This window comes from Exophiala oligosperma, assembly GCF_000835515.1.
Source record: "Exophiala oligosperma strain CBS 72588 unplaced genomic scaffold supercont1.7, whole genome shotgun sequence".
Lineage (NCBI taxonomy): Eukaryota > Fungi > Ascomycota > Eurotiomycetes > Chaetothyriales > Herpotrichiellaceae > Exophiala > Exophiala oligosperma.
In genome coordinates, this window is record NW_015622824.1 from 1,773,476 (window position 1) to 1,800,451 (window position 26,976).

The 26,976-nt window shown below is 50.9% G+C and overlaps 10 protein-coding genes and 2 non-coding genes across 12 annotated transcripts; 6 read left to right on the plus strand and 6 right to left on the minus strand.

Annotated features, from left to right (window-relative positions):
* Positions 1–199: 199 nt before the first annotated feature.
* On the plus strand, positions 200–1,952 carry PV06_07901 (uncharacterized protein). Its single transcript, XM_016409187.1, has one exon. The coding sequence runs from the start codon at positions 376–378 to the stop codon at positions 1,900–1,902; it is 1,527 nt and encodes a 508-aa protein (XP_016260941.1). The 5' UTR covers positions 200–375; the 3' UTR covers positions 1,903–1,952.
* A 3,228-nt stretch (positions 1,953–5,180) lies between these two features.
* On the minus strand, positions 5,181–5,268 carry PV06_07902. The gene has a single exon. It is a non-coding gene; the product is annotated as a tRNA-Glu (tRNA).
* Positions 5,269–7,360: 2,092 nt separating this feature from the next.
* Positions 7,361–8,452, plus strand: PV06_07903 (uncharacterized protein). The gene is made up of 2 exons (XM_016409188.1): positions 7,361–7,980; positions 8,052–8,452. Exons 1-2 carry the CDS (start codon positions 7,541–7,543, stop codon positions 8,320–8,322), a joined length of 711 nt encoding a protein of 236 aa, XP_016260942.1. The 5' UTR covers positions 7,361–7,540; the 3' UTR covers positions 8,323–8,452.
* A 381-nt stretch (positions 8,453–8,833) lies between these two features.
* Positions 8,834–10,155, plus strand: PV06_07904 (uncharacterized protein). Its single transcript, XM_016409189.1, has one exon. The coding sequence runs from the start codon at positions 8,932–8,934 to the stop codon at positions 9,895–9,897; it is 966 nt and encodes a 321-aa protein (XP_016260943.1). The 5' UTR covers positions 8,834–8,931; the 3' UTR covers positions 9,898–10,155.
* A 218-nt stretch (positions 10,156–10,373) lies between these two features.
* PV06_07905 (uncharacterized protein) lies at positions 10,374–12,483 on the minus strand. The gene has a single exon (XM_016409190.1). It carries the CDS (start codon positions 12,429–12,431, stop codon positions 10,737–10,739), a length of 1,695 nt encoding a protein of 564 aa, XP_016260944.1. The 5' UTR covers positions 12,432–12,483; the 3' UTR covers positions 10,374–10,736.
* A 559-nt stretch (positions 12,484–13,042) lies between these two features.
* Positions 13,043–13,163, minus strand: PV06_07906. Its single transcript has one exon. It is a non-coding gene; the product is annotated as a tRNA-Leu (tRNA).
* A 234-nt stretch (positions 13,164–13,397) lies between these two features.
* On the minus strand, positions 13,398–14,640 carry PV06_07907 (uncharacterized protein; the record flags this gene model as incomplete). The annotated part of the gene is made up of 2 exons (XM_016409191.1): positions 13,398–14,238; positions 14,392–14,640. The coding sequence occupies 2 exons, from the start codon at positions 14,638–14,640 to the stop codon at positions 13,450–13,452; spliced, it is 1,038 nt and encodes a 345-aa protein (XP_016260945.1). The 3' UTR covers positions 13,398–13,449.
* Positions 14,641–14,960: 320 nt separating this feature from the next.
* On the plus strand, positions 14,961–16,211 carry PV06_07908 (uncharacterized protein). Its single transcript, XM_016409192.1, has 2 exons — positions 14,961–15,177; positions 15,321–16,211. Exons 1-2 carry the CDS (start codon positions 15,101–15,103, stop codon positions 15,643–15,645), a joined length of 402 nt encoding a protein of 133 aa, XP_016260946.1. The 5' UTR covers positions 14,961–15,100; the 3' UTR covers positions 15,646–16,211.
* A 463-nt stretch (positions 16,212–16,674) lies between these two features.
* Positions 16,675–18,519, minus strand: PV06_07909 (uncharacterized protein). Its single transcript, XM_016409193.1, has 4 exons — positions 18,289–18,519; positions 18,040–18,237; positions 17,874–17,984; positions 16,675–17,823 (listed from the first exon to the last, which is right to left on the minus strand). Exons 1-4 carry the CDS (start codon positions 18,289–18,291, stop codon positions 16,702–16,704), a joined length of 1,434 nt encoding a protein of 477 aa, XP_016260947.1. The 5' UTR covers positions 18,292–18,519; the 3' UTR covers positions 16,675–16,701.
* A 2,482-nt stretch (positions 18,520–21,001) lies between these two features.
* On the plus strand, positions 21,002–22,661 carry PV06_07910 (peptidyl-prolyl cis-trans isomerase-like 4). The gene is made up of 2 exons (XM_016409194.1): positions 21,002–21,230; positions 21,279–22,661. Exons 1-2 carry the CDS (start codon positions 21,151–21,153, stop codon positions 22,594–22,596), a joined length of 1,398 nt encoding a protein of 465 aa, XP_016260948.1. The 5' UTR covers positions 21,002–21,150; the 3' UTR covers positions 22,597–22,661.
* A 169-nt stretch (positions 22,662–22,830) lies between these two features.
* On the plus strand, positions 22,831–25,070 carry PV06_07911 (uncharacterized protein). The gene is made up of 2 exons (XM_016409195.1): positions 22,831–24,594; positions 24,670–25,070. The coding sequence occupies exons 1-2, from the start codon at positions 23,125–23,127 to the stop codon at positions 24,751–24,753; spliced, it is 1,554 nt and encodes a 517-aa protein (XP_016260949.1). The 5' UTR covers positions 22,831–23,124; the 3' UTR covers positions 24,754–25,070.
* An 865-nt stretch (positions 25,071–25,935) lies between these two features.
* On the minus strand, positions 25,936–26,737 carry PV06_07912 (uncharacterized protein; the record flags this gene model as incomplete). The annotated part of the gene is made up of 3 exons (XM_016409196.1): positions 25,936–26,172; positions 26,224–26,534; positions 26,590–26,737. 3 exons carry the CDS (start codon positions 26,735–26,737, stop codon positions 25,936–25,938), a joined length of 696 nt encoding a protein of 231 aa, XP_016260950.1.
* Between the last annotated feature and the right edge of the window lie 239 nt (positions 26,738–26,976).

Below are 26,976 nucleotides of genomic sequence, written 5' to 3' on the forward strand. Positions count from 1 at the left end.
GTGCCAGCTCTACTCGTGGTGCATGTACAATGATATCATTCTGTATCAATCTGAAGTTTGTGCCATGTGAAATGCGGCAAGAAGTTGGCAGCATCGGGGAGGACACTTCGTCCATCTGCAGAAGACATGTGTATATATGTATGTACGCAGGTCGCCCACGGTGTCACAACTGGACACAGCAAAGACTACTCGTAGACTTGTTATTTCCTCTGTCTAGTCATTTTTCTCGCATAGAGTATCCTTTTTGGTTTAGATTCCCTTCTTTTTGGTCCAGGGCCACTCCTGTCCTCTGGAGCCTGCGAGATTTCATACTGCCAACATATACACCGGTTTTACGAGGTATCAGGCTGCAGCCGGTGTTACGCAACTCCAACGATGGCCAAAACCCCAGAGAACTACTGCTTGCTGCAAGGTTTCGAGTGGAACGTGCCGGCAGACCAAAAACACTGGATCCGACTACGAACCGCACTGCAGAGCCTCAAGGACATCGGCATCGACAACGTCTGGCTCCCGCCGGCCTGTAAAGGCCAAGGCGGGTCGCAGGCCAACGGCTACGACATCTACGATCTCTACGACGTGGGCGAATTCGACCAAAAGGGAGGCAAGCCGACGAAATGGGGCCCGCGCTCCGACCTCGACGCGTTGGTGGCGCACGCCCAGGACGTCGGTGTCGGCCTGTACTTTGACGCGGTGCTGAACCACAAGGCCGGGGCGGACCGGCAGGAGAAGTGCCGCGTGATCGAAGTCGACCAGGGCGACCGGACCCAGGAGGTCGGCGAGCCGTTTGAGATTTCGGCGTGGTTGGGCTTCGACTTCCCCGGCCGAGGGGACACGTACTCGTCCCAAAAGTACCACTGGGAGCACTTCTCGGGGACCGACTACGACGCCGGGGCGGAGCGCACGGGCATCTTCCGCATCCTCGGCGACAACAAGCACTGGTCGCACTCGGTGGGCGACGAGGACGGCAACGCCGACTTCCTCATGTTCGCCGACGTCGACTACTCGCACCCCGAGGTCGAGCGGGACGTCACGCACTGGGGCGAGTGGGTGGTGCGCGAGTTCAAGCTCGCCGGCTTCCGCTTCGACGCGTGCCAGCACTTCAGCGAGCGCTTCACCAACGAGTTCGTCGCCAACCTGGAGCGCCGGTTCGGGAAGAACTCACTCTTCCTCGTCGGCGAGTTCTGGTCCGGCGACGTCGACGAGATGCTCAAGTACCTCGACGATATGGACCACAAGTTCTCCCTGTACGACTCGCCGCTGCTGAACACGTTTTCGCGCCTGTCCACGACCGAGTCGGCCGACCTGCGCGGGGTCTTTGACGGGAGCCTGGCCCAGGCCCGGCCCGAGAGCGCCGTCACCGTGGTCATGAACCACGACACCCAGCCCGGACAGACGGTCGCGACGCGCATCGAGGGCTTCTTCAAGCCCATTGCCTACGCGCTGATCCTGCTGCGGAACACGGGCTACCCGTGTGTGTTTTACGGGGATCTGTACGGGATGAAGGGCGACCACGAGGAGCCGCCGTCGTGCGGTGATAGACTGCCTCACCTGGTGCTGGCGAGGAAGCTGTTCGCGTACGGCGAGCAGGATGACTACTTTGACGACGCGAATTGTCTGGGCTTTGTGCGCCGGGGGACAGAGGACAGGCCGGCGGGGTTGGCGTGTGTCTTGTCCAATGCCGGCCCAGGCCAGAAGCGCATGTTCGTGGGCAAAGAGCACAAGGGAGAGGTGTGGACGGATGTGCTGGGCTGGCAGACTGACGAGGTCACGATTGACGACGAAGGACTCGGCGGCTTCATGTGTCCTGGAACCAGCGTGAGTGTGTGGGTGAATCGAGGCGCCGAGGGCAGGGACAAGATTGATCATCTAGAGTTTGATTCTGACATCTACAGCATCGCGTGAAAGGAGAAGACAAAGACCTGAATAGATTATTAGACAAAAGAGTGTGGGGTACGGATACACTTGATATACCGGCAAGACTCTGGTGGTGTAGAATACAAACGACGCACTAAGTAGTCTCTCGGACTACATCGTTATCTTGAGGGTAATGCAAAGAAATTTCGTCGTCTAGTCCGTCTCTTTCTTCGCCGCCATGACCGGTGAGGCGGCTCGCGCGAGCCGGGATTGTGAAAGAGCGGCATCACCCTGTTTCCCGATCCGGGGTGAGGCGCGAGCAGTTCGACCATACCTTTGGCGCCATGGGGGATAGATACCAGGTATACAAGACAAGAGTAAGCTTATGCGATGGTTGAAAAAGCCAAACACCAGTATCTCCAGTGGACCATCCTGCTTACCCCCCTGCACTTTTACGCAACCTGAAAAGCTGCCCACCTGAGCGAACATTTGCATACGAGGTCAGGTATGTATCTATCTGTACGTAGTCGCTACTCCAGTGGCTAGCGAGGGCGCCGGCGCTGTCGATGAATTGCCTGAAAAAAGACAGTGTCAAAAGCTACTTAGCTACCTAGGTTTACCTTCTTCAGATCGCGTTACGTATTGCACAATTCTAGGCGTTCAGGCATCCCACACTGGCGCAGGAAACTTTAGTATGCCAGAACGAATACGTTCCGTTGTTGCCGCCGGCATGATGCGACTTGAGACAAGAAACCAAAACGCTGACTAGAGCTTGTCCCACTAGTACATACCGTCCAACTCTCTCTTTAGGGCCCATGGTATCATGGTTTCGGCTCTCGCATGTGAGACGTTGATAGGATACATATACGCGCTGCAGATCAATAAATCTCCCACAGGTTTTCTTAACGACAATGGAGGGGATGGTGGAGATGTGATGGCATATTCCGAATGATTTCGGCATCGTTCGATGTCACATAAAAGAGCCATGGGAATGCCGCCTGACATAGGAGGGCCTTTCAGATATATCTTCCATCAACAATGGCTCCAGAGACAGCAAAGGATCAATATTTTCTGGGTCGCGATTTCGACGCCTCCGTTCGGTAAATACGCTTGACCCTACACATCCTTCCTCCAAGTCTCGATGTATGAACTGACACGCCCATGCTAGGCTCTACGGTCAACACTTCTTGACCACAAAGCGAACAAAGTGGTTACTACATCCCAAGGTACAGCGCCTGGCTGAGAGATCGGGGGTGAAGATTGCCGACGTGGCGACCGGGAATGGGTACGTACCGGTTTCCCTCTTTTTTCATTGCACGTACCCAGAGCAGGTTCAGGTGGGCAGAAAGTTCAATCCGATTTTGATCGAACGAGAACGTCGCCCAGCAAGCTCTCATCCTCCTCGCTGAAAGAATAGTGTGCTGACGTACCTCAATGACAGAATCTGGGCGTCCGAACTCGCAGAACAACATCCCAATGCCACTATTGTAGGACTGGATATCTCCGATAGACAGTACCCGCCAGCATGGACATGTCCAGAGAATATTTCTTTCGACTTGTACAATTGTCTTGAACCTCCGCCCGATAAGTTTGTTGGCACCTTTGACATAATACATATCCGCTTCCTTGCTGGTGGGCTCAGAGGTATAGACAACTTTGCGAAAGTTGTGCAGAATGTGGGATCCATGTTGAGTATGTTCCGAGTCTGTCTCTTGTAATGCAGTGTCGGGTCTGCTGTAAGTCGTCAATGAAGTCGTCAATGTGCTAACACTTCCATCTGTCATGGATAGAGCCAGGAGGATACCTTCAGTGGCAGGATGCAATGGCCCCAGGTTGGATACTCGTCGACAAGAGTCTCGAGATAGACGATTCGAAAACGGAGTTGGCAAACTTTGCCGAAGCGTTTGACAGAGCCAGTGGTGGGCTCTTGCAAGGATCTCTCAACTATAAACTTGATGAGATATTTGAGACCAGCGGTTTGTTCGAAAAGGTGGAGACTGTTAATCCGGATCTTGTACCGAGACTATTGAGGTTAGTCACTTGTTTTCATATTCATGTCTTTGTTGGCCTGTGTTTCTTTCATACTCGGATGGTGGTAAGATACGAGTCACGAGCGAAGCACTGAACTACAACTCTACAACCCAACTATAAGTCGAGGTAGTCCAGGTAATTGAGGCATGCTGATGATGGTGGTTACTCAGGTACGAGACGGACTTTGCTATCAAGGTTTTTGGCGAGATCTCGGGGCAAGTCAGGGGTATGCTCACTGCAACGGGACGAATGACTGCTGAGAAGAGTCAAGAGTTGGATGAGAGTGAGCGCTTGTTTGCTGAATATCTGGCAAATGGTGGATTGATCGTATACAAGACTGCTGTCGTACTTGGGAGGAAGGCTGAGTGAGTCTTTAAGGGAGGAGTGGTGCCAATCATAGAAGCCCATACGTGCGTATAGGAGAAACAGGGGCTCTGGAAGTTGATATACGACTTTCTTTTTTCCTTAGAAGCAGACGGAACGTACCTTCCTAGGCTCGCTAGGGAAATGTATGATGTCGGCGTAGCATTGTGCTTTGCAAAATTCCGTAACAGCCTTAATTTTTGCAACATCCAACACTTCGAACCGACCCAATGTGACAATATGAGATCCTGCTACAACAACAACAACAACAACAACAACAATAACTCCTCGTTCATTTCATAATATCTCTGTACAGATCCACTCGGATTCTAATCCTCTATCCTCTATGCCAGCATTACTAGTTATAGAGGTGTACTTAGTGTGTAACAATAAGAGAATATCAGTAGTCAATACAACACAATACAAGTGTTAAGCATGGAGTGCGGTGGCCAAGCGGAATCACTACTATTGTGTTGTACTGACTACTGATATTCTCTTATTGTTACACACTAAGTACACCTCTATAACTAGTAATGCTGGCATAGAGGATAGAGGATTAGAATCCGAGTGGATCTGTACAGAGATATTATGAAATGAACGAGGAGTTATTGTTGTTGTTGTTGTTATTGTTGTTGTAGCAGGATCTCATATTGTCACATTGGGTCGGTTCGAAGTGTTGGATGTTGCAAAAATTAAGGCTGTTACGGAATTTTGCAAAGGTCAGGTTCTGGTGCTGGTGCTGAGGCTTGGTTGAAATTCACCAACGACGTTTCTGGCCAATAATAATTTCACGTGACTCCGCGTTGTCCATTCACTTACACATGAGTTCACTACTCAAACAGTCCCTTTTCTCAACCTGCAAAAAAGTGAGCGCAGGAGATAAAATACAAAGAAATGGAACAAAAACCACACAAAAAAAAAGCTTCATAGTCTTCCGCATCGGGGAATCGAACCCCGAGCTGCCGGGTAGAGGCTTTCTTAACTGAAAACCGGCGATGTTGACCGTTACACCAATGCGGATTGAACCAGATCCTACTGAAATTTGTGGCAATTGTGATACATTTTTGGAGGTATTATCAATATATATTTGAGTTGTGTGGACGCTATGTGGGGTTGGTGCAAACTGAATCGTCCTTCACTGAGCCGTGTGGCTTTTCAGCGCATTTTAGGTTAATAAGCGGCTGCTGTCTACGTCCACCGATACTACTGTACGGATGCCACTTTCGCAAGTGCGCATCTTCACTCAGGTTCTTCTTAAGTCTTCCTGTATGACAAACTATTCTTGAAGATGCATCATTGACATTGGGAAAGCCATCCGTCACAAATCATGGCAATTTGATTGTTAGACGACATACGATCGTACCTTACGTTAGCGGTCAGCAGCCTGAAGTAATATCCATCCGGGCACCCTTCTTTGTAATCCGTACATCCTACGAGTGCTCGTACAGTACTCCGTGAAAGAGGGACGGGATGGAACTGCTCGCAAGGTCTTTTGTTTGTTCCGGTCAAATCCCGCGGGTACCAACAGAGTAAAGTCAAACTCCATCTAATTACTCCATAATTGATGAGTATCGTCTTTTTTACTCTGCGAAAAAAGAATCCCACATGAGTCTCCGTGTGCTTACCAAACTTGGCCGCATTAAATTTAGATATCGAGGGAAACTTACCGCTCGGTCCAACTTGCAAGTCTTTCGTTGCGTTGCGTGGAAAGTTTCCACTCACAAGACCACGATCAAGCACAATATACAATAGTCCGAAGCCGCTAAATCCCTAAACAGTCTACTTCGACGGGTACCCAAGTAAGATATCTCAAATCATTCTACTCCGTACTGTAAGGATGCTCCGTACTTGACGTGCTTGAAGGGAACCAATGCACTCGTTAAAGTGGTACAATACTCGTACTCGTAGTAATAGCAGTATGACCGGCCGTTCCCCCAACGGTGACATTGAGCGGTCGTTTTCCAATGAGACGACACAATCTAATCATTGAGCCGCATCCGCCAGCGTGGCCCTTTGCTATAGCAGAGGTACATTACAATATGGTAGACTAATTACGCATGCGTGTAGGCGTGTACGTGTCGACGAGGCTGGGTGTGTGTGTGTGCGCGCGCGTACAACTCTACATTGATTCCAGACTCTTGACCTAATCAACAATAGTCACCAGTGATTCGACCTGAGTGATGAGTGGTGGTAGTCACAATCACAACTTCAACCAAAGAAATATTGTAGTTCATACCAAGAATATGGGTTACACTCCAGCCAAGGAAACAGGAGTCAACAGGGAGGTCTTCTCTCTCGTCTCAAGGGGGGGAAGAATGTTTTCGAATCGTTTCATGACTTATAGCGAACCACTACGGAGTACTCATACCGAACAACATCGGTTTGATCTCCTTTTTTGCCTTCCCATGCTACAGATCAATCCAGCTCGCAAGCCCACCCCCGGGAAACGTGCGGCACAGCCCCCCACCGAAGGGGGACTATCGAAGTACGTCCCGTAGCCAGTAAGGCTTAGCTAAATCAGAACCCTTTTCTCTCAATTCCAACCCCTTTTCAGGGAACGCCATCGTGGTTTTGGACTGGCTCAATCGAGCCAAGCGAGTCCCTCAAAACGTTTCCAGTCTCGGATTCCAGTCGATGCGAGCCGACGGCGGTCCTATCATACAACAACCTACTACTTCTGTACAACTCCGTCTGAAGACGTCCCTAGTACCCCGTACTCGTGCGAGTATCCCATGTGTGTCCAGTCAGTGCACAGGTGTCCACACCCCTACTGGACTCACTTGCTCGTAACTCCGTTTGAATCTCTTCGAACGCGCCCGCCTTGACCCTAGCTAGTAACCACCACTACTACTGAAAGGGTCACCCAGGATCACACTGACCAAGGTCACATTCTCTTCTTCTGGGCAGTCTCCGACAGTTGACGTTTGGGACCTAAATTTGGCAAATCCAAAACGTCCACGTCCCCTGTACGTACAGGGCCGATATACGGAGTCACCTTTCCGGCCTAGGTAAGCACGTCCCCTTTAATTGCACGGGTATGGCAGAACAGAAGCTGTATATAAGTAGGTAGTCGTGTCTCCTTACAGAAAAAGAGATTCTCACGCCTCAAAAAACCCAAATAAAATCGCACGCAGCACACAAACCTCCCATCATCTCCTTGCCTCTTGTGAACCCTGGTGGTCATTTTACGTTCCCCAAAGCTCCATTCTCAAAAGACAAACAAAACACAAACCTCACGACAACCACCACCACTTAAAAATAATCATCAACACCCTCAACCGAACCGAACAAAATGCATTCAGCAATCACTTCCGCCGCCTTCGTCCTTTCCGCCCTTACCTCGTCAGTCCTCGCGTCTCCTCAATACGGCGACTCGGGATCCTCCTCCACGATGAGCATGGGCATGTCTTCCGCGACGGCTTCCGCCTCTGGCTCCTCGTCCACCGGTATCCACAACGTCAAGGTCGGTCCTGGCCTGACCTTCACCCCGGACACTGTCCAGGCCGCCGTCGGGGACTGGGTCGAGTTCACCTTCGGACAAGGCCACTCGGTCGCCCAGAGTTCCTTCGCCGCGCCCTGCGTGCCCATGGAGAACGGTTCGGCCGTCTACTCTGGCTTCCCCGACGACGGACAAGTCTGGCGCATCCAGATCAACAGCACCGATCCTCTGTGGCTGTACTGCTCCGCCAGTGGCCACTGTGAGGGCGGTATGGCCATGGTCGTGAACCCACCGTAAGTCCTCGGCTTCTCCCAACCCAAACTTGGGGACTTTTGCTGGTTCATATGCTGACTGCATGACACAGAAACAGCGCAAACACCCTCGACGCGTACAAGTCGGCCGCTCAAAACGCCCAAGGCTCGTCACCTGCCACGGTCCAAGGTGGTGTCTTTGGTGCCGCCACCGCCAATGGCTCATCCACCACGTCTGGCAGTGGATCGACCACCTCTGCATCGGCCACTGGCTCGGGTTCTAGCGCGTCCACTACCGCCGGCAACGGAGCCGGATCTGTATCTGTCAAGAATGGACTCTTGCTCGCAGGTGCCATTGCTGCTGGTGTTGCTGCTGTTTTGTAGTGACAGAAAAATTTGCTTAGTTGTTTTGAGGTACTTATTCTTTTGGGAGTGTGAGACGGCCTGGAGCATATTTTATTAGATCTGTGCAGCATGATTTATTCAATGAATCAGAATATGCATATTTGCGTGCAAAACTTTTATCATCTGAAAAAGAGAAATGTGATGTCTTGCTCGATTGTTTCACTCGTAGAGTGTGTATGAAGGACAACATGCTGCTAAATTCTGTTAAATTTGCCGAAAGGTGATGACACAGCAAATGATTGCATTCGTCAGTACTCTGTAGAAATGAGCCTTCTCAACGTCTTTGAATGATAGAGAGAGAGAGAGAATGTTGGTGTAGACGAAGTAAAGATACAAGTGAGTGGTAGATTGTAGCGTAATCGACGAGGCTGAAAGAACAACCACGAGGCTGCGCCAAGCGTATTCTGATTCCCCACACTCCTCTACAAGTTACTTGGTGCGGTATCTCCAAGCGTACTTGTAGGTACTCAGTTCTACGTTACATACTCATAAAACCACAAAAATATAGACAAACGACGCAGCTCCCCGTTTGTGAGAGGGACTGACAGTGTCTAAATCGCCAGACTATTGAATTTCCTGGCGCCCACCATGTCTCACGCTCGAGTGGAAGAGCTGTCCGACTCGGATCCAGACATCGAAGACCCCTCCGACTTTCTCCCACAATCAGACAACCAGATCCTGCGCCCTGCAGCAGCCGCTGCCCCGACTCAACGCTCGTCATCCTCGACCTCTTCCTCCCCGAAACCATCGCCTGTACCTTCAGGCACCCCCAACCCGACCCTCTTCCGCCCTCCACCTCCGACACCGCAGACGCAACAGCAGCAACAACAAACCAGAGAGAGCATCAAGACCTACCAATGCCTCTACCCGATCTACTTTGACAGCACGCGGACCAAGGCTCAGGGCCGGCGGGTGGGATCTAAGCTCGCCGTTCCCAACCCTCTGGCCTACAACCTGGTCATGGCCGCTCGAGACACCCTGGGCAGTACGGCGCTGCACGTCGCCTTCGAGCCGGACAAGACGCACCCCAAGGATTGGGCGAACCCGGGTCGGGTGAGGATTCAGCTGTTCGACAAGGACACACGGAGGCCCCTTCACCCTCAGATCAAAAACAAGGCTCACTTATACAGGGTGATTGGACAGTGGCTGCAGGACCACCCGACCTCCAAGGAAGACCCTCTCGAGTTGAGGATCCAAGGGTTGCCGGTCCCCGAGAATTTTGGCAAAGAAGAAATCCCAAAACCCAGAGGTTGGAAGATGGGTACGATCTTGCCCGTCCACTCTCCGGCCGTCAGTGGCGGGGGTGTGAGGGACGATTTCTTTAAAGAGGCGATGGAGGAAATGAGACAGGCTCAAAGTGCGGGTCAATTACCTGGTGGCGCTGGTGGTGGTATGCCTGGTATGCCCGGCGGCGGTGGTATGCCGGACATGGCTGCCCTACAGAACATGATGAGTAGTATGGGTGGCATGGGAGGAATGCCTGGCCTCGGCGGAGGAGGAGGAGATTCAAGTGGCGGTGGTGGAAAGAAGAAAAAGGACAAGAAAAAGGGTTGATTCTGGCCAAAAAACAAAGATGAAACGCATGACCGCACGACCCAAAAGGAAAACCAATATCAGTTGTTTGCATCACTTCCTTTGTCTCGGGGGAGATGGTTCGCCGTAGACTGTAAGCAAGTGTACCAGTAGGAAGACCTCCTTTATCTTCTCTAGAGTGCTCACCATGCCTGTCTCCATCCTCGAAGAAGATCCCTTGTTTAGATGTGATGTTATTTCTTTTCTAGCTCATGCTTAATGACGAACGTGACTTTTATGCTGAATCTATTCATCTGATCATGGACATGACTTGATCAACACCATTGTTATCTATGCTTACTATGTACTTTGGAGATGTTGTTTTTTGGAAGTGATTAGAAGACTGACATACGCGCGAAGATGTTAAATTTGAAAACGAACGGGGAAAAGAGGAAAAAACCGATATACTTTGTGGAAAGAAGTAAAATGAAGATCTGGTATATATTAAATTTTTATATTTGATTATGTGTATGTATATGACTGAGTGTTTGTAATTCAGCGAGGGCCATCATGCCCTGCCGTTGTTGTTTTTTTGGTTTGTTTGTATTTTATATACTATTTTTTTTGCCTGTACGGCCAACAGCTCGACACCGTAGATCATGATCTTTGTGGTGACACATGAACTTTCGTATATATTACTTGCATTTGCACTTGCACTTTTGTTTTCTTGTGCTGAAATGAGAACACTCCAAGACGTCCCTCGAAAAAGAGAGGAAAAACCCATTCCCAAGAAATTGCCCTACATATCCTTTCATTCCTTCCTTAAACCTTGCGTGGGGTTTTGGTTTCCGTAAAATGTGTCGTCGTCGTCGTTGTTGTTATTAGTCGACGTTGATCTTGACGTACTCGCCTTCATCGTCCGACCCTTCTTTTTCCCAATCACTCATATGTTCTTCTTTTCCTTCATGAGCGTCGGTAGTAGTAGCCTCGGCCTCGTAACGAGGTAGAGTCTCGACCGTCTCGTTTGGGTGTTCAAAGTCCAAAGTCGTAGAACGTTCGCGTTCCGCCTCGGCTTCCTTGCGCTTGCCGTTGGCATCGTTGCTACTACTCATGGATGCCTTGGCAGGGTATGGCTGGACAGGGGGGGAGTTTGGTAGGTCCGTGTACGCGTCTTGCATCATTTGGTCATCTTCCCCTTGTTGTTCCTCGGCGTCAAAAAGAAGATCTCTCTCGTTGTCGTTGTTGTAGATATCCTCGGGATTCTCGACTGGAATCTCCGGCGAGGACGAGGCGACGTTGACCGATTTGCGCTCAAAGGCTTTGTCGACCTTTGGCACGCGGACGACGAGGACACCGTCGACCATTTTTGCGGTAATGCCTTGGACGTCGACCTTGGCGGGGTCTCTGGGAGTTCCGAGGCGGATGTTCTTTTCGAAAACTCCCGTCTCACGCTTTCTGCCGTCCACAACCAACTTGGTCATCATCTCCTCGTCGACACCGGGTCTGTGAACGACGCCAGTGATCCGGAGGGCCGAGTGTTCACCGTCATACTCGACGCCCAAGTCGGTCTTCTTGGCGCCAGGAAGTGAGAGGTGCATAACATACTCGTTCTCGGTTTCGAAAATGTCAGTTCTTGGTTCGAAGTCGGTGTCTCCCGACTGGGGCGACTTGAGACCCAAGCCTTCAGCGGCCGTGGAAAGATCGACGCCAATACGTTCTCCCAGATTGTTGAGGAAGGCGTTCAAGTCGAACCCTCCAGTGCGACCGTGGTGAGGATCAAATGGGGGGTCACCTCGTGAGTGGGGACCATGCGGATGGGGACCATGAGGGTGATGATGATGTCCTCCTCGGCCACCGCGAGGACCGCCGCCCATGCCCCTTCCCATTCCCATGCCCATGCCCATAAATCCACCTGGACCGCCAGGATATCCTGGAATGGGACCCCTGCTGCCCGCAGCCATGAATGGTGGAGGACCGAAAGTAGGACCGTTTCTCCAAGGGCCTCCAGGTGGCCCTCGGTTACGCCACCACCTGCCACCGAAAGGGGTCCAGTTGGTGTTGGTGTTGGGGTTGTTGTCTTTGTTTCTGTCGGTGTCGCTGGAGCTGGAACAAGAACTTGAGCTCGAGGAAGAGCTTCGACTGCGGCGTCGACCTTTGCCGTGGCGACGATGGTGGTGATGGTGATGATGAGGTCGACCGTGACGGTTCTTAGCACGGCCAGGGCAGCCATTGTTGTCGTTGGTTTCGTTGCTGTTTTCGGCCTGGAAGGCTTTTTCAAATCGTCCACGGCCACGGAACGGCATGCCTTGTTCGGATCGGACGGTAGAGGGATCAACTTCTGGTGGATCCTCGACATTCACATCGGCTTGCTTGCTTTTGGCATTGCCACTCGCCTCCGCCGCGGCAGCAGAGGCTGTATCCGGTGGTGGTCGAGTTTGTTCTCCGCCAGGTCGTTGAGGTCTAGCTGGAGGAGGAACGTTTTGGCCACGTTGAGCGAAGAAAGGGTGGTCTTCGAGACCGGCCACAAAGTCCCAGAAGGGATTTGGTGGCGGATTGAGGTAATAGATGGGAGGCATTGTTTGAATAGAGGTAGAGATGGATAGATGGATAGATGGATAGATGGATAGAAAGGAAAGGGAAGTTCTCGTTCAAGCCACAAGAGAAGGGATGCAGACCTTATACCATGATTCCCCGCGATTAGGCAAACGTGTTTCCTCAGCGAGTGTCAAGACAAAGAGGCAACCAAGCAACGAATCAGACTCACCTAGAGACGAGGCGAGAAGGTGCTCGAACCGGGGGGATACCACACTACTATACACGAGTGACGATGGGATTGGGTGAAATCATACAAGGCAAGACTGTAGCCACGCGGCCAGGGCCGTCACTATTTCACACATCATGATTTGAAGTTGTGGTGGTGGTTGTCGTTATTGCTTGGTGCCTGGACGGGGGAGGCGAAAGTGGCAAGGAGTGTGTTCGCCTCGGGCCTTGCGGAGTATGAGAGGAATCGGGGAATTCTAATGTCCGGACCGAGCGAGTTCACGTGTTTGAACTTCACGGGGCCGACAGATTTTCATATTCCGACACCTACGGGCCGCAATCCGAGGCCCCGTGCAGGTTTTCAACAGGACATAAAAATGAAAAATTAACAAAAAAAAATAACTCACGACGAATGTCATGATAATGATGATCAGAGTGGGATTCGAACCCACGCGGTTTTACCCACAAGTAGGACTTCTTTGAACCCAAGAAGCTGTTGCTTCAGGTGTACCTGAAACTTGCGCCATAGACCACTCGGCCATCTGACCGTCAATTGGCTTAATATCTCGCCATGATTTAGGAGACAAAATTCGGGGCGAAGACTTATGATGTTTTCGCCTTTTCTCACTGTTCAGCATATCATTGTGGCTTTCTTCTCGCCGACTCGAGGACCTCACTTACATTATTAACTCTAAATGACTTAATGAAAAGCCACAACAAGTGTATACCATGAATTATGTCTATTCTGCTATCTACTCCGTGGTTGTGCTAATCATCCTGGTGTAAGTTTCGAGTATACGCCCGTCCTCCATTGGTAGCCAAAATCCAGGAGAGTCATCGCTCCAGTGACACAATCTTAATCTCTGTAGCCACTGAGTGGAAGAATCCACAATTTCGTAGACCGTCGGGTATGATACATGGGAGTTCAGAGACAATAAAGTCAAGTTCCTTGCAAATCTTCACAAAGTTTGCAAAAGTGTCGCTTCGTATCGTGGCGGAGATCAATATCTTTGTTTCGGGAAATGCGTCTTTTAGGGTCTTTAAGAGTTCGGCCAGAGGTCGCAGTATATCCGGATGATACGTGATATCTGCACCTACGATCAGACCGTAGCGTACACCAGACTGGTTGGCTTCCCTCAACAGTCGATCGATCTCCAGTCCGTCCGTCCAGTCTAGTTGACGGACCTCGGGTGGAGTGTGGTCGTCCAGTGTGCCGTTCTCGACGTTGAGATCGACATTGTTCTGGAGACTTTCGCAGACGTGGCCGAGACCGTCGGTCGCCAGGACACCTGAGGCTTCGAGATGTCCGGCACAAAGAAGGGACAGAAGACCTGTCCCGGCTCCCAGTTCGAGCACGCCTTGACGCCGTACGAGGTCCGGTCGCTCGACGGTCAGATACCACGCCAGATGTAGAGCCGCTTCCCACGTCCGGAGGCCGACATTGTTGCCTCTCGAGAGAAGGTTGCGCGCCTCCTTGATCAAGACCGGCCGGACGCCGTGCCGGTCGAGCGGCAACGGTGGAAAGTACGAGTGAACGTGCAGCTCTTGAGCTTCGTCAGACTCGTCTTGTTGCGGGATCGTCGTCAGGTAAGCCATATGCTCCATCAGCTGATCGGATACTTGCTGTGGTGGATTCAAAAAAGAAAAGTCAGTAGTTCGATGCTTGATTACAGGGCAGCCGCGCTTGAAGAACAAAACAAAACACCATCATGGACAGGGAGACAAGATGACGAGCAGCAGCTAGAGCAGCAATCGGAGCAAAATATAAAAGCCTACATCTTCTTCGGGGTCTTTGCATGACCTTTCGATCTCTTGAATGATATGCTTCAAGATTCTGGCCTGGTACCGAACAGGTGGTAGGAATTTGTTCTGTTTGACGTCGAAGAAATACTTGAACAAACAATCCTGGACATCTTGGTTGACGAGAAGACTTCCGGGAGGATAATTGACATCGTTGATCACCTGCATGTATTGACGATAGAATTTGACCATCACAGGCTCGGTGCCCGCCTTGGTGATGTCCATGGTCCTTTTACACGTTTCGTGCAACTCGCGTGGAGTGGTTTGGAGGTGCAAAGATCCAGTCCACGTACGCAACAATATATGGTGCTGCGGCAAGCTTGTCGACTTGGTCCAGCATCTGGATTTTCTCCTCGAAAGAAGTACCGGAAAAGATCTCACACAATTCTAGGCATATTCGTAACAAAGCCCTTCGAAGAACAATTTTCCATGTCCAGTCCCCAGTCCTGCCTGTAGAAATCATTCTCGGCCACATCTGGACTAGCGCACTTCCCGCCAAGTTTTCGCCAAGAAGCTCACACAATCTCTTTTGGACAGTGAACCCAAGAAGCCTTCGACGACCTCACCCAGGCGCAGTCAAAAAGATCACCCTCGAAACCACCTCAACCGCACCTTCGACGGTCTTTTCAATTCCTTCCTTTGATTGCGAGTCATCCTCTCGTCTCACACACACAGATCCGCAATCATGGCCGACTCACCTGTCACCATTCGAACTCGCAAGTTCATCACCAACAGACTTCTCTCGCGCAAGCAGATGGTTGTGTATGTGAAAAAAAGCCCTCGTCCCTTGCCACTTTCTGTTGTGCTCAAACCTCCATTGCTCGTTTTTTGCGCTGTTGCTACTACTGCACTACAACGGACCCCCCATGAGAATAGCGTTTCCTGACATGTGTAACTTCATACAGTGATGTCCTGCACCCCAACCGACCCAACGTCTCCAAGGACGACCTCCGCGCGAAACTCGCCGAAGTGTACAAGTCCAACAAGGACCAAATCAACGTGTTCGGCATGCGGACGCAGTACGGTGGTGGCAAGTCCACCGGGTTCGCCCTGATCTACGACTCGGTCGAGGCCATGAAGAAGTTCGAACCCTACTACAGACTCGTTCGTGTCGGCCACGCCACCAAGATCGAAAAGGCCAGCAGACAACAGCGGAAACAGCGCAAGAATCGATCCAAGGAGTTCCGAGGCACAGCCAAGACGAAGGGTGCCAAGAAGGACAAGAAATAAACGTGAAGATTTTCGTCGGGGCGGTGGTGATGATGTTATCCTCGTGCCGTGGGGTGTGGATGCGGATGTGGACGTGGACGGCGGGTGTAGGACAGAGGGACGAGGTGAAAAAAATTTTGCCCTTAGTGTGTGCATCGGAGGCGTTTCCTTAGTCCGCATCTTGTTTTCAAGCGGTACGAGGTGTGTCGACGAGCCCAAAATGTGACCGGGCCATCATTTTCCAAAACGCAAAAAACGAAGGGAGGGCCGAGTCACATTGGAACTGAAAGCAAATCTCGCATGTGGCTAGGACAATTGTGCATTGAACAGTTTCAACGATGGGCAAACGGCGCATGAGATCGATAATGCTTTGAAATGAAACAGCAAATGTGAATCACAAACGAGCCTTCAAAACAGACTTGGAGTCGTCGTGGTCATGAAATTCCTGTTTCTATGTATTCTGCTTTTGATGATGCTAGCTTCGTGAACAGTTGCGCCTGACTGGGCTATTGTTACAACTTAGCTGGCGCCGATTCCATGCCCATCGCCCATCCCTCTGGAAGACTCTCACACCAAAAGTCAACCGAAGCCGATGATTCCGTGTACCAGCTAGGCAAAGGTTGAGTGACAGAGCAATCAAACAAACAACAACAAAAAAACGCAGTGCTCCGCCGCTGATGGGAACATATTAGCTTCCAGATGTCCGTAAGAGATGCTTTTCCCATGACCAGAGTCTCCCGATAACACCATTTGCAAAGAGAGACAGAACAACCATGCATACAGCCACTCCAGAATAGTCAAGGTCACAATGGCAATATTGAAGCCAATTATTTCCGTCCTAATAACGAGCCCGAAAGAAATTCCTCTCAAGTACTACAGTCGTTGTAGTCTTGTGTCTCTTGATCTGTAGCCTCAGCCACGTAGCACCCACTAGGCATATGAACCAATGTTGCGATGCACTCGAGACGGAATCCCAAAACTAGAACCAAGTTGATGTGTCAATCACGTCATAGTACAACGTTTGTATAGAAAACAACTGAAGAACAAATCCGCCAAATGAGATGATAGGTGATTCGCTCAGTATCCAGACGACACATTGCTGATGGTAGCGATTGAGCCTCGAGTGGAGTCCATTGGGCATCCTGAGGAGTCTGGGCTGCAACCTTCCGGCATGGATTCTGGTCGTGTCACGAGTGGTTGGGAGCGGCAATACAATGCCCCGTTTGAGAGCTGACTTGAGGTCGTCCTCACTTGGGAACTGCGACCTGTCATCAGTGCCGTGTAACCATACGTGACGGACGTGTTGTCTGAGTGGGATTTTGGACTTTCTCGGGACGCCTGCATACGGGATTGATGAGCTTGCAAGCCTTCAGCAGAGACGACAGGAGGAGATGTATGTGGCACATCAGCAGTGAGAGAGAGTCCAATGGGTAAGATATCTGTAGAAAGGCTGTCGCCCAAGGCCATGTGGCTGTATGACATGTCATGCAAGCTGTAAGATGCGTTCCTCCTATCATCGAGATGCTCTTGGCTTGCATCGCTGTCGACTTGAGATGGAAGATGTTGAGTAGAAGCAACAGAGTCTGGAGACCAGTATATTGAGCTTCTTTGGGTCGACGCAGAATTTGGAACGCTATCCAGTGAGCTTCCGTGCGTTGAACTTGTGCCACGGGCAGAAAATGGGGTGGGTAGAATACGATCGGAGGATAGACTGCCAAGTGCTACGGTCGCAGCATATGACTGTTGAGGTTCTGAGACAACTGTGAATGCTGGATTTGACAGAGAAGTATTTTGCTGTGGAAGACAATTTTGCTGCTCAGACCAAAGCGTACCAGGGTTTGGGCGGACATTCTGAGTATGAACATAATAGCCACTTGCAGATGACATTGGATCAGTGTTAGGAAGGATATAAGGAGGAGGATGGGACGTGTATGGGCTCCGTTCTTCGTCATCGGGATATGGAGAGTATGTTCCAATATAGGGTGCTTTGGTCCAGTCAACACCGGGGTTTGACGTTCCATAAGGAGCGTATTCAATGTTCGAGTGAACAGTTGGATAAGTCACGGAGGTTTGTTGAGTGTATCTTGAGGATGAGGGTACATATTCGGGACGGTGTGACGAAGGCACCGAATAAGGCGAATATCGGAGAGGTGAATGCCAGCCTCGCAGACTGAAAGAGCCCACATCGGCCGAAGAAACCTGAAATGATTATATTAGAGTGAGGTGCGGCGAGATAGGGATTGACTTACTCGCAAGAAGCGACAGGAATCACCGTGCCCGGCATTTCTGCAGTTTGCACAACTCTGGTTGTCTCCTTCGTTCCCGCTACACTTGATTTTGCGCTTGCGGCATCGTTCGCACTATCCATGGTCAGCTCAAACAACAAAAGTGCTTTACCGGATACATCAAACATACTGCAACTGGAACACGCTTTCTCGGCCCACCTGTTGTTCTGTTGTCTGGTTCCGAAGATGGAGTAGTCCGGTTGCTCAGATGTCCTGAGGGCTCATGATAGTCCTGGATATGATGGATTTGGCTCAATGGCATATGATTACCTCGATCACTGCGTCTGAAGAATTCGAGATCGGAAGTGTAGACGGGCCGTGTTGAGATCTAACTCAATTGTAAGCAGTTCCATGGGCGAAGATGGTGGGGTGAATTTACCATGATGCTTGTCCGAGACTCTATTGAAACAAGCAAACATTGCCTTCTGGGAACGAACCAGACTATTCCTTCGACCGATGAGTGGTAGCAAATACCATCAAACTAGAGAACCAAGGTTCTCGGGGGACGTTCAGACGCACTTGAACGCGTTGTTATGAATTTTGAGCAATGAGAGTTGGCGGAGAAGATAGACTTGAGCCAGGATGAGGTAGATGCGAATGCTTTTCAAGCATACACTCCAATAGGAGGATTTGTCGCCAGTCCTTGTATCGATGCCTGAATCAAACCCATGCAATATGTCATATCCCCATTTGTATTAGGCGTGAAATATTCATTGCTCCCTCAAAACCATTGCATGCAGTAGGTCATGCTGTCGGAAGTGTCCTTGAAACTTGATCGTAAGATTTCTTTGTAACGGGCTTGCTGCAAGCTTCCGTTCGTGTCACGATAATGCTTGGTCCACTTCAACAACCTGATTTAGGAGAGGAAAGTTGGGCTGACCAGTCATGAACTTGATCAAACGGTGCCTCCCATATCAATCGTGAAACAAATCGGGGTTACTCCCACCAATGACACCTATATGTTATCTCGGAGGCTGACCATCAATCGTATCCATCATAGAATGTAGGCTGAATTGGATCTAGATGTCTTGCAGATAGGTTCCATGTGGGGAGACAAACAGGTTGTCCAGCTGCTTCTTAGACCGGTTGAGTGGGGTGTGAACATGGTGTACAGGCTGAACCAGCGTCTTCTGTGGAGAGTGCGACTCAAATCATCGTTTCATTGGCACTCCTGGTTATGATCAAGCCTGGAGGTCATGTTCTGTTTGCTAGCAAGATCAAGCTGCCTGATTGGCCGCAGATTTCTGCTTCCAACGTGGCAACTACACCACCAAATATCCAAGCAAACTTATTAGCCGGCAGGACACATTCGACACAGAAATCGAAGGAATCCGAGGTTCGGAGCCCTCCGGTGTTGAAGGGATCCGACACGAACCTTCAATCTGCCTGGCTGCTCTCGCATTGTGCGGTACGTAGACGGTCACAAATGCTGAGCATTTCCAATTAGCGCCAGCTTTTGACGCTGAATTCGGCTCTGGCCTGGCTCGTGAAGCAATGAGTTCGCGCCAGTGGCGGAAATTCAATCAAGCATTCGCAGAAGATTCCATGTAGAAGGCGGCCAGCTCCATCAAGGCACATGACAGATACCAGCAGTGAATCCTGCCACTGGTTTGAGGTAGGATCAAACAGCTTGCAGTGATGCCACAAGGGTAGCCCCTGAGCAGCTGCTGCAGAATACCTGCGGAACATTACAGGGATTTCTGGTAACACAGAGATGTCAAAAGATTAAGCCCCAGCAACGACCGGGCCAGCGCTCAACAATCCTGACAAATCAGAGACAGAGTTAGCAGTCTGAGATGGTCACACAGAGGCGCAATGGTCTAGCACGAAGACCAAAGAAGAATAAGAGTCTTGCCACACCCCTTTGAGAGCTTTTGCTAACGAATGCACCCACAATGGAGACAGGTCATGCGCAACATGAAGGGCTGCTGGGAGATTTTGGTTGGCATGTGGAAGTTACCTTCGTGTTCTAACCATAATCACACGGAAGGAGTGGCGGAGCCGATGTGCAGAATCAAAGATTGGCCTGTGAGTGCAATAGAATGCACTTGTGCCGATGCATCGAAATGTTTTTCTCCAGGTTGTTTGCGGCCCACGTGCAGCAAAGGTAGCCGTAAGTTCAAAATTAGACCATGCCCGATCGAAGCCTTCCGAAAATGGATAAGTTGTGCAAGGAAGTGGTTGATGCGACACAAGGAAGGCCGACAGCCTGACCAGGGCTGAGCGGCTGGACCTGTCATCGAAGCGGGTGGAAGCCGAGAAAGAAGGCGGTTTGTGACAGAATCGGGGGATTTCTGTATGACTGTGGTAGGTGAGTAGGGAGGTTGTGGACAGTTGCATGTGTAGATATGAACTAGTCAGTTGGCAGCAAGCCCTAGAGTTCATAGAAACAAAAGCGAGGCCGTGAAGGGCTTTCAGTGTTAGAGGTGTCAGACCTCGAAGGTTTCATTTGGGCCCATCAAGTCGGGAGATTCGTCGACGTTCCTGGGGATCGTCACTTGGTCCCATGAATATCCCTCTACTTCTCAGCATCGCACCAATGTATCAGATGGGTTTATTCAATTTCCAAGGGGATGTGATTAGCCTCAGCGGAAGCCCATAACCTGGTTGCAAAGACCGCGCTGGACAGGTCCGCAGAATACATTACCGCATAGAAACCAGTCGCCCATAAAGATGGTGTCACAAGACTTGGTCAAGCTGGGTTTCGATGTAGCTGGATGCAGGTCTCTTGACGCAACCATTTTAAGGTGACACACCATGCAGTCAAAATCATCCGAGGATTTTCTCAATTCCGCGCACGATTCGTAGGTCGGATGGGTCTACTCGGTAGGTATGCATTGCACTTCCGCATCAGATGATGGATTGAATAACCGGTGTAGTGAAAGTCGTGATCAGGGAGAAGATGAGTTGATAGACTTGAGGCAGCTTGAAAGCTCGAAGTTGGCCGAACAACGCATTTAGAGGCAGAATAGGAATCTCCAGATGAGCTGTTCCTCTTTTGGAATAGTACATATATATTTTTGTCGACTCGATTTCCAGACATTGGGGAGACTGCCTAGAGATGAGTCTGCACCGACCACCTTTATCAGTTACCTCACTACATTACACTCTGGGAGTGCTCGGATTCAGACCTGTATTCTCACGGAGAATAATCTTCTGTGTTCTTCGGCACAATTTGAATCACTCGTCACCTTGGCCGGCCATGGTTTGAGCCAAGTCCGGTTCTGACGGTTAATTCATCATGAGTGTTCTTCTAGAGACATCTTTGGGCGAGATTGTCATTGACCTCTTGGTTGAGAATGCACCTAAATGCTGTGAGAAGTAAGTACCACACATTGTTGGTCAGACTTGATCTAACCACGACTCTAGTTTCCTAAAACTTTGTAAAGTCAAGTACTACAACTTTTCGCCCATCCACACCGTCCAGAAAGGCTTCTCTTTTCAAACGGGAGACCCGTTAGGACCTGACTCTCCTGACAGTGATGGCGGCAGCTCGATATGGGGGCTTTTGTCCGGAGCCTCCAAGAAGAGTTTCATAGCAGAAATTGATCCGAAATTAAAACACACTCAGCGCGGCACGGTTAGTATGGCGACAGTGCCTTCGTCCAAAGATGCTGATGAGCGGCTCGCCGGTAGCCAATTCATCATAACACTTGGCGATGATATCGACTCCTTGGACGGCAAGGCCGCTCCCTTTGGCACGGTTGTGGAAGGGTTCGATACACTCGAAAAAATTAACGATGCTTTCACCGACGGCAATGGCCGACCTCTGAAGGATATACGCATACGCCATACCATCATACTGGAAGACCCTTATGATGACCCTCCGGGCCTGGCCGTGCCAGATGAAAGTCCTGCTCCTTCCAAAGCCCAGCTCGCTACCGTCAGGATTGCCGACGATGAAGAGTTGGCTGATGATATGGATGAAGCTGCCATGGAGAAGTTGCGAAGAGAGCGCGAGGCACGAGCCCAGGCGCTGACTCTTGAAATGGTTGGAGATCTCCCTTTTGCGGAAGTCAAGCCTCCAGAAAATGTTCTCTTTGTCTGCAAGCTGAACCCAGTCACACATGATGAAGATCTCGAATTGATTTTCAGCCGGTTCGGGAGAATTCTCTCGTGCGAGGTCATTAGAGATAAACGGACTGGTGACAGCCTCCAATACGCCTTCATTGAATTTGAAAATCAAAAGGACTGCGAACAAGCATATTTCAAAATGCAAGGCGTCCTGATCGATGACCATCGTATCCACGTCGACTTCTCACAAAGCGTGTCAAAACTCTCCAATGTGTGGAGAGATGCTACAAATTCAAAGAGGGCAAAGCGATCCGGAGGATTTGGTGGGTTTGACAGTCTGGAAAAGAAAAGCCACTACCGGGAGCAGTATGGGGGAGAGCGAGGTGGACGCGACTACAGAATGGTCTTTGACAAAGATGATATCCGTCGGAATCGCGAGTCCCGACGGTCTAGAAGCCAGAGCCCAGCACACAGTCGGAATGAAGCAGCGAGCGACAGAGACAGACGCTATCGTGATGACCGAACGGACAGAGATCTGGGGCGCCATGACGAAAGAGAAAAGGGACGGGAACGAGACCGAGATAGACACTATCGGAAATCAGATCGAGATAGGGACAGAGACCGTGATAGGGGCTGGAAGGGTAATTCTGATAGGAGAGACAGTCGCAGATGAGAGTCTCTCTCTCACATCCTTTTGGCGGTATTCTGGACGTGTAATATGTACAGTAGAAAAAAGACAAGACTTAGTGATACCCTGATCTTTTCAATCTGTCTCTCGAATATCGCAAAGCATTCAGACTGTGTAGCGGTACGTATCTCGTTGGGTGCATGAGTGGTGGTCATTGCATTGACCATTGGCTTGTCATACGTCAGCACGAGGGATGAAGATGAAGGATGAGGCTGCGCTGCGCTTTGTTTGCGGAGAATTCTTGTCCACGGGATACGGAACGTTTTTTGATCCCTTTGTCTCACTACGCTAACAAGAAGCTGAAACGAGCAGGGCTTGTACTCTTGTAGCTGTTGGGCAAAAGCTGACGGACCCCGATACGTTTCCTTTGACTGGCGCACCCCGTCATCTCTTTCCGACTGTACGACGCCAGACCCTCCCTTCTCTCATCCCCTACGAGTACTGTACCTCCGCTCTGTTTTTCTCGACGGCCGAACTGTCACAAGGGGGGGAAAAGAATCCACCGTCATCATCATGGCAGCAAACATGATGAACACGCTCCTGGAAAAGCTCCATCTGACGTCTGCGGACCAAGGAGGAGCCCCCGCCCAGGAGCCCAGCAGCGAAGACCTCAAAGAACTGCAAGAGAAGTACGAGAAGGCCAAACAAGGGCATGTGTTCGCCTTTTACGACAGCCTCGACACAGAGGGCAGAGCTGCACTGTTCGACCAACTCTCCTCCATCGATCCAGGTCGCATCAATGTCCTGGCGGACAAAGCCCTCAATCCCCCCACGCCGTCCCCGGAAGAGCAGCAACCCTCCATTGAACCACTGCCTTCCTCGGCGTGTGCCTCCCTCCTGGACGCCGCCCAAGAAGAGAAAGATGAATGGTACGACGCCGGCCTAGGTCACATCGCAGAGAACAAGGTGGCAGTGGTCCTCATGGCCGGTGGGCAGGGCACACGATTGGGAAGTTCCGACCCCAAAGGCTGCTTCGACATCGGTTTACCAAGCCACAAGTCCCTCTTCCAAATGCAGGCGGAACGGATCTGGAAAGTGCAGCAACTGGCCAAGAAGCACGCGTCTACGTCGACAGATCCCGTCGTGCCGTGGTACGTTATGACCAGCGGTCCTACTCGTGGTCCTACGGAAAAGTTCTTCCGAGAACACAACTACTTTGGCCTGTCCAGGGAGAATGTCGTCATCTTCGAGCAGGGCGTCCTCCCGTGCATTTCCAACGAGGGCAAGATCCTGATGGAATCCAAGTCCCGCGTGGCCGTGGCTCCGGATGGAAACGGCGGCATCTACCAGGCGCTGATGCTGTCCGAGGCCCGCTCCGACATGCGCAAACGCGGCATCGAGCACGTCCACGCCTACTGCGTCGACAACTGCCTCGTCAAAGTCGCCGACCCCGTCTTCCTCGGCTTCGCCTCGTCCAAAGACGTCGACATCGCGACCAAGGTCGTCCGGAAACGGGCCGCCAACGAGTCCGTCGGCCTGATCGTCCAGAAGAACGGCAAGCCCGACGTCGTCGAGTACTCCGAGATTGACCAGTCCATGGCCGAGGCCACCGAAGGCTCCTCCGGCCTCCTCAAATTCCGTGCCGCCAACATCGTCAACCACTACTACTCCTTCCGTTTCCTAGAGTCGATCGAGCAGTGGGCGTACAAGCTCCCCCACCACGTCGCGAAGAAGAAGATCCCCTACCTCGACACCGAGACCGGCGAGTCCGTCAAGCCCGAGAAGCCCAACGGCGTCAAACTGGAACAGTTCGTCTTCGACGTCTTCCCCTTCCTCCCCATGTCCAAGTTTGCCTGCCTGGAAGTCGATCGCAAGGAGGAGTTCTCACCGCTCAAGAACGGCAAGGGCTCGACCGAAGACAACGCGGACACGAGCAAAAGAGACGTCATGGAACAGGGTGCCAGATGGCTACGTGCCGCGGGGGCCGTCGTGGTATCTGAAACTGACACTGCAGGCGTCGAGGTCTCTCCTTTCATCAGCTATGTAAGTCTACCCACACGACACTCTACTTCTCCTTCTACTTTTTGCCCACGCCCTTGAGTACTAACTTTCTAACAGGGTGGTGAAGGACTTGACTATCTCAACACTCGAGAGATCAAGGCGCCGGCTGTCATCGAAAGAGCTGATAGCAAGGATGATTAGAGTTGGTACAACAACCTCGTGCTGCCTAGACCCTCTGAACTAGAGGTTCTGGCCAGTGGAACGCTATGACTGTACGAGATTTATGAAGGTATAGCATTGTTAAACGGAAAAAGAAATCAACCATTTTTACTTGCACTGGGGTAGATGGAAAGGTTCACGGATTCGCACGGTAGAGAAACATATGTGAGTTCGTCGTACGGATGGATCAGCGGTGCAATTGATATAGCACCGCGGGAAACATGACAATTTCAATGCTCAATGCTCAATTTAGCTGCCAACCTTGATTTCTTTTTCTTTGCTTCGACTGTCTGCCTAGGGTATCAACCAATCTATCGCTCAGTCACACCAGCTTTGCGATGCAAAGTAGCTCCTTTGCTTCACGTCCTGCTGCTCATCCCTCACCCACTCATCACTCATCCACCACTCATTTCTTGGCCCTCTGCTTCTTGCTTCGCTTCTGTCCTTGTCTTGTCCTGCCCAACGCTCGCTCAGCCTACTGCGTCGCTCACTGCCTTCGTGTCATGATTGGCCTTGCTGCGGTCGTGTCATATCAATAAAAAGCGTGATTGTCCATGGGGGTCAGATTTCTCATTGCGGGCTGCCGTCCGGTCCAAGCAGAAAGCAAGTAAATTCGTTGATATAAAAAAAGGGTGGCCATACTCTGCATTTGCTGTAGAAAAGCAAGATCATTGCGCCTGCCTAAAGTAACCGTGGAACCTTGGATGCTCGTGATCGATGTGTGTGACAAATTCCCGAGAGTCTCGGCCACTAACACTTCGCACCTCCGTTGTGGCCATCGTGGTGAAGGTTCGTTCTTGATCATCAAGGGGCATCGACCGTAGTCTTGCCCGAGGCTGTCGTGAAAACTTTTTCCGAATATGTTGTGGGTTGGGGGAAAGTCGTGAATAAATGATAAGAGATGTTGACGACGTACTTGACGTCACCGAAACCGAAAAAAAGAGTCAAGGCATAAACAGCCTCCAGGAAATTTGCGACGAGATGCTCTGATAAGACTCAAAATTGCAATAATGAAAAACCAACGAAATTCGAATAGCTGTGGTTCGTTCGGAAACGACTGTTGCAGCACTTGCAGATCGAGAGGGGAAATTTGATGCCGAACAAAGAGAAATAATTGGAGCTCTGCAAGTGCTTGGTGGTTGAAGATATGATGAGATAGCCAATCTATGCGACCGCCGCAGTGGCAGCCGCAGCGACATTGATGTCGGAGCCATCTGCAGCAGGTGCAGCTGCGGGAGCATCAGCAGAAGTTCCATTTGGAACAGCAACAGCCGAACCATTGGTTTCAGTAGAAGTGCAGTCTTTGCTAATATGGCCGGGCTGACCGCACTTGTAGCAGGTCTTTCCAGCTGCATTCAATGGACCGCCATTGGGAGCGGTGCAGTCCCTTGAGATATGACCCTGTGAGCTGTTAGTGGGAAGCCACCAGGACACTAAAAGGCTGGAACGTACAAGCTTGCCGCAAGCATAGCACTTCATGGCTTGTGCTTGACAATCGCGAGCATAATGGTTAGGTCCACCGCACTTGTAGCAGGTGGCAGCCCGGTTGTTGACGACGTTGTAACCGCCGCGGAAGCCACCGCCATAGCCACCACGACCGCCGCGAGTGGCAGGTCCCGCGCCAGGTGTAGGGCAGTTGCGGGCGAGGTGACCAATTTGTCCGCATGAGTAGCAGCGACCGCCTGCAGGGCCACCGCTAAGTCGCAGGGTGGGACAGTCGGCTTGGACATGGCCTAGACCCTGGCAATGATAACATTGTTTAGCTGCAACTTGTAATCAGCGGCAGTTCTGGTCACCATCTTCGGCTTCTAGACTCACTTTCTGTAGTGCGCGGCATCGGGCACTGGTTGGATTCGTGACCAGGCTGTTTGCAGTTGTAGCACAGTCGTTCAGACGAAGTGCAGACTTCTGCATAGTGGCCGACGTTGCCACACTTGTAGCATGCACGACGAGATAGAGACGACATCTTTGTAAATGTTGTATTTGAAGAACTTCCTCGATTTCCTGAACAGTCTTGAATGTCAGATCCAGCTCTTGTTCGTGATGCGCCAAAAGAAGACACGGGTATATCATATGAAAATGTGTCGCGCGGGCCCGCCGGGTCGCGAAAAGATTGGCCGACGAGGCAGCAGAGGGGTCTTTGCGCAAACGCGGCGGCAGGGTAGACAGTATTACCTGCTCAAGCTGGGCCTTGTAGAAGTATCC

Bases quoted from the DNA above. Each gene is read 5' to 3' on its own strand.
- PV06_07901 (XM_016409187.1), top strand. From the start codon at position 376: ATGGCCAAAACCCCAGAGAACTACTGCTTGCTGCAAGGTTTCGAGTGG.
- PV06_07903 (XM_016409188.1), top strand. From the start codon at position 7,541: ATGCATTCAGCAATCACTTCCGCCGCCTTCGTCCTTTCCGCCCTTACC. The intron at 7,981-8,051 runs GTAAGTCCTCGG...TGCATGACACAG, and splicing joins GCCATGGTCGTGAACCCACC to AAACAGCGCAAACACCCTCG.
- PV06_07904 (XM_016409189.1), top strand. From the start codon at position 8,932: ATGTCTCACGCTCGAGTGGAAGAGCTGTCCGACTCGGATCCAGACATC.
- PV06_07905 (XM_016409190.1), bottom strand. From the start codon at position 12,431: ATGCCTCCCATCTATTACCTCAATCCGCCACCAAATCCCTTCTGGGAC.
- PV06_07908 (XM_016409192.1), top strand. From the start codon at position 15,101: ATGGCCGACTCACCTGTCACCATTCGAACTCGCAAGTTCATCACCAAC. The intron at 15,178-15,320 runs GTATGTGAAAAA...AACTTCATACAG, and splicing joins TCGCGCAAGCAGATGGTTGT to TGATGTCCTGCACCCCAACC.
- PV06_07909 (XM_016409193.1), bottom strand. The intron at 17,985-18,039 runs GTATGTTTGATG...GACCATGGATAG, and splicing joins GAAAGCGTGTTCCAGTTGCA to TGCGAACGATGCCGCAAGCG. The intron at 17,824-17,873 runs GTAAGTCAATCC...TAATCATTTCAG, and splicing joins ATTCCTGTCGCTTCTTGCGA to GTTTCTTCGGCCGATGTGGG.
- PV06_07910 (XM_016409194.1), top strand. From the start codon at position 21,151: ATGAGTGTTCTTCTAGAGACATCTTTGGGCGAGATTGTCATTGACCTC. The intron at 21,231-21,278 runs GTAAGTACCACA...CCACGACTCTAG, and splicing joins GCACCTAAATGCTGTGAGAA to TTTCCTAAAACTTTGTAAAG.
- PV06_07911 (XM_016409195.1), top strand. From the start codon at position 23,125: ATGGCAGCAAACATGATGAACACGCTCCTGGAAAAGCTCCATCTGACG. The intron at 24,595-24,669 runs GTAAGTCTACCC...ACTTTCTAACAG, and splicing joins TCTCTCCTTTCATCAGCTAT to GGTGGTGAAGGACTTGACTA.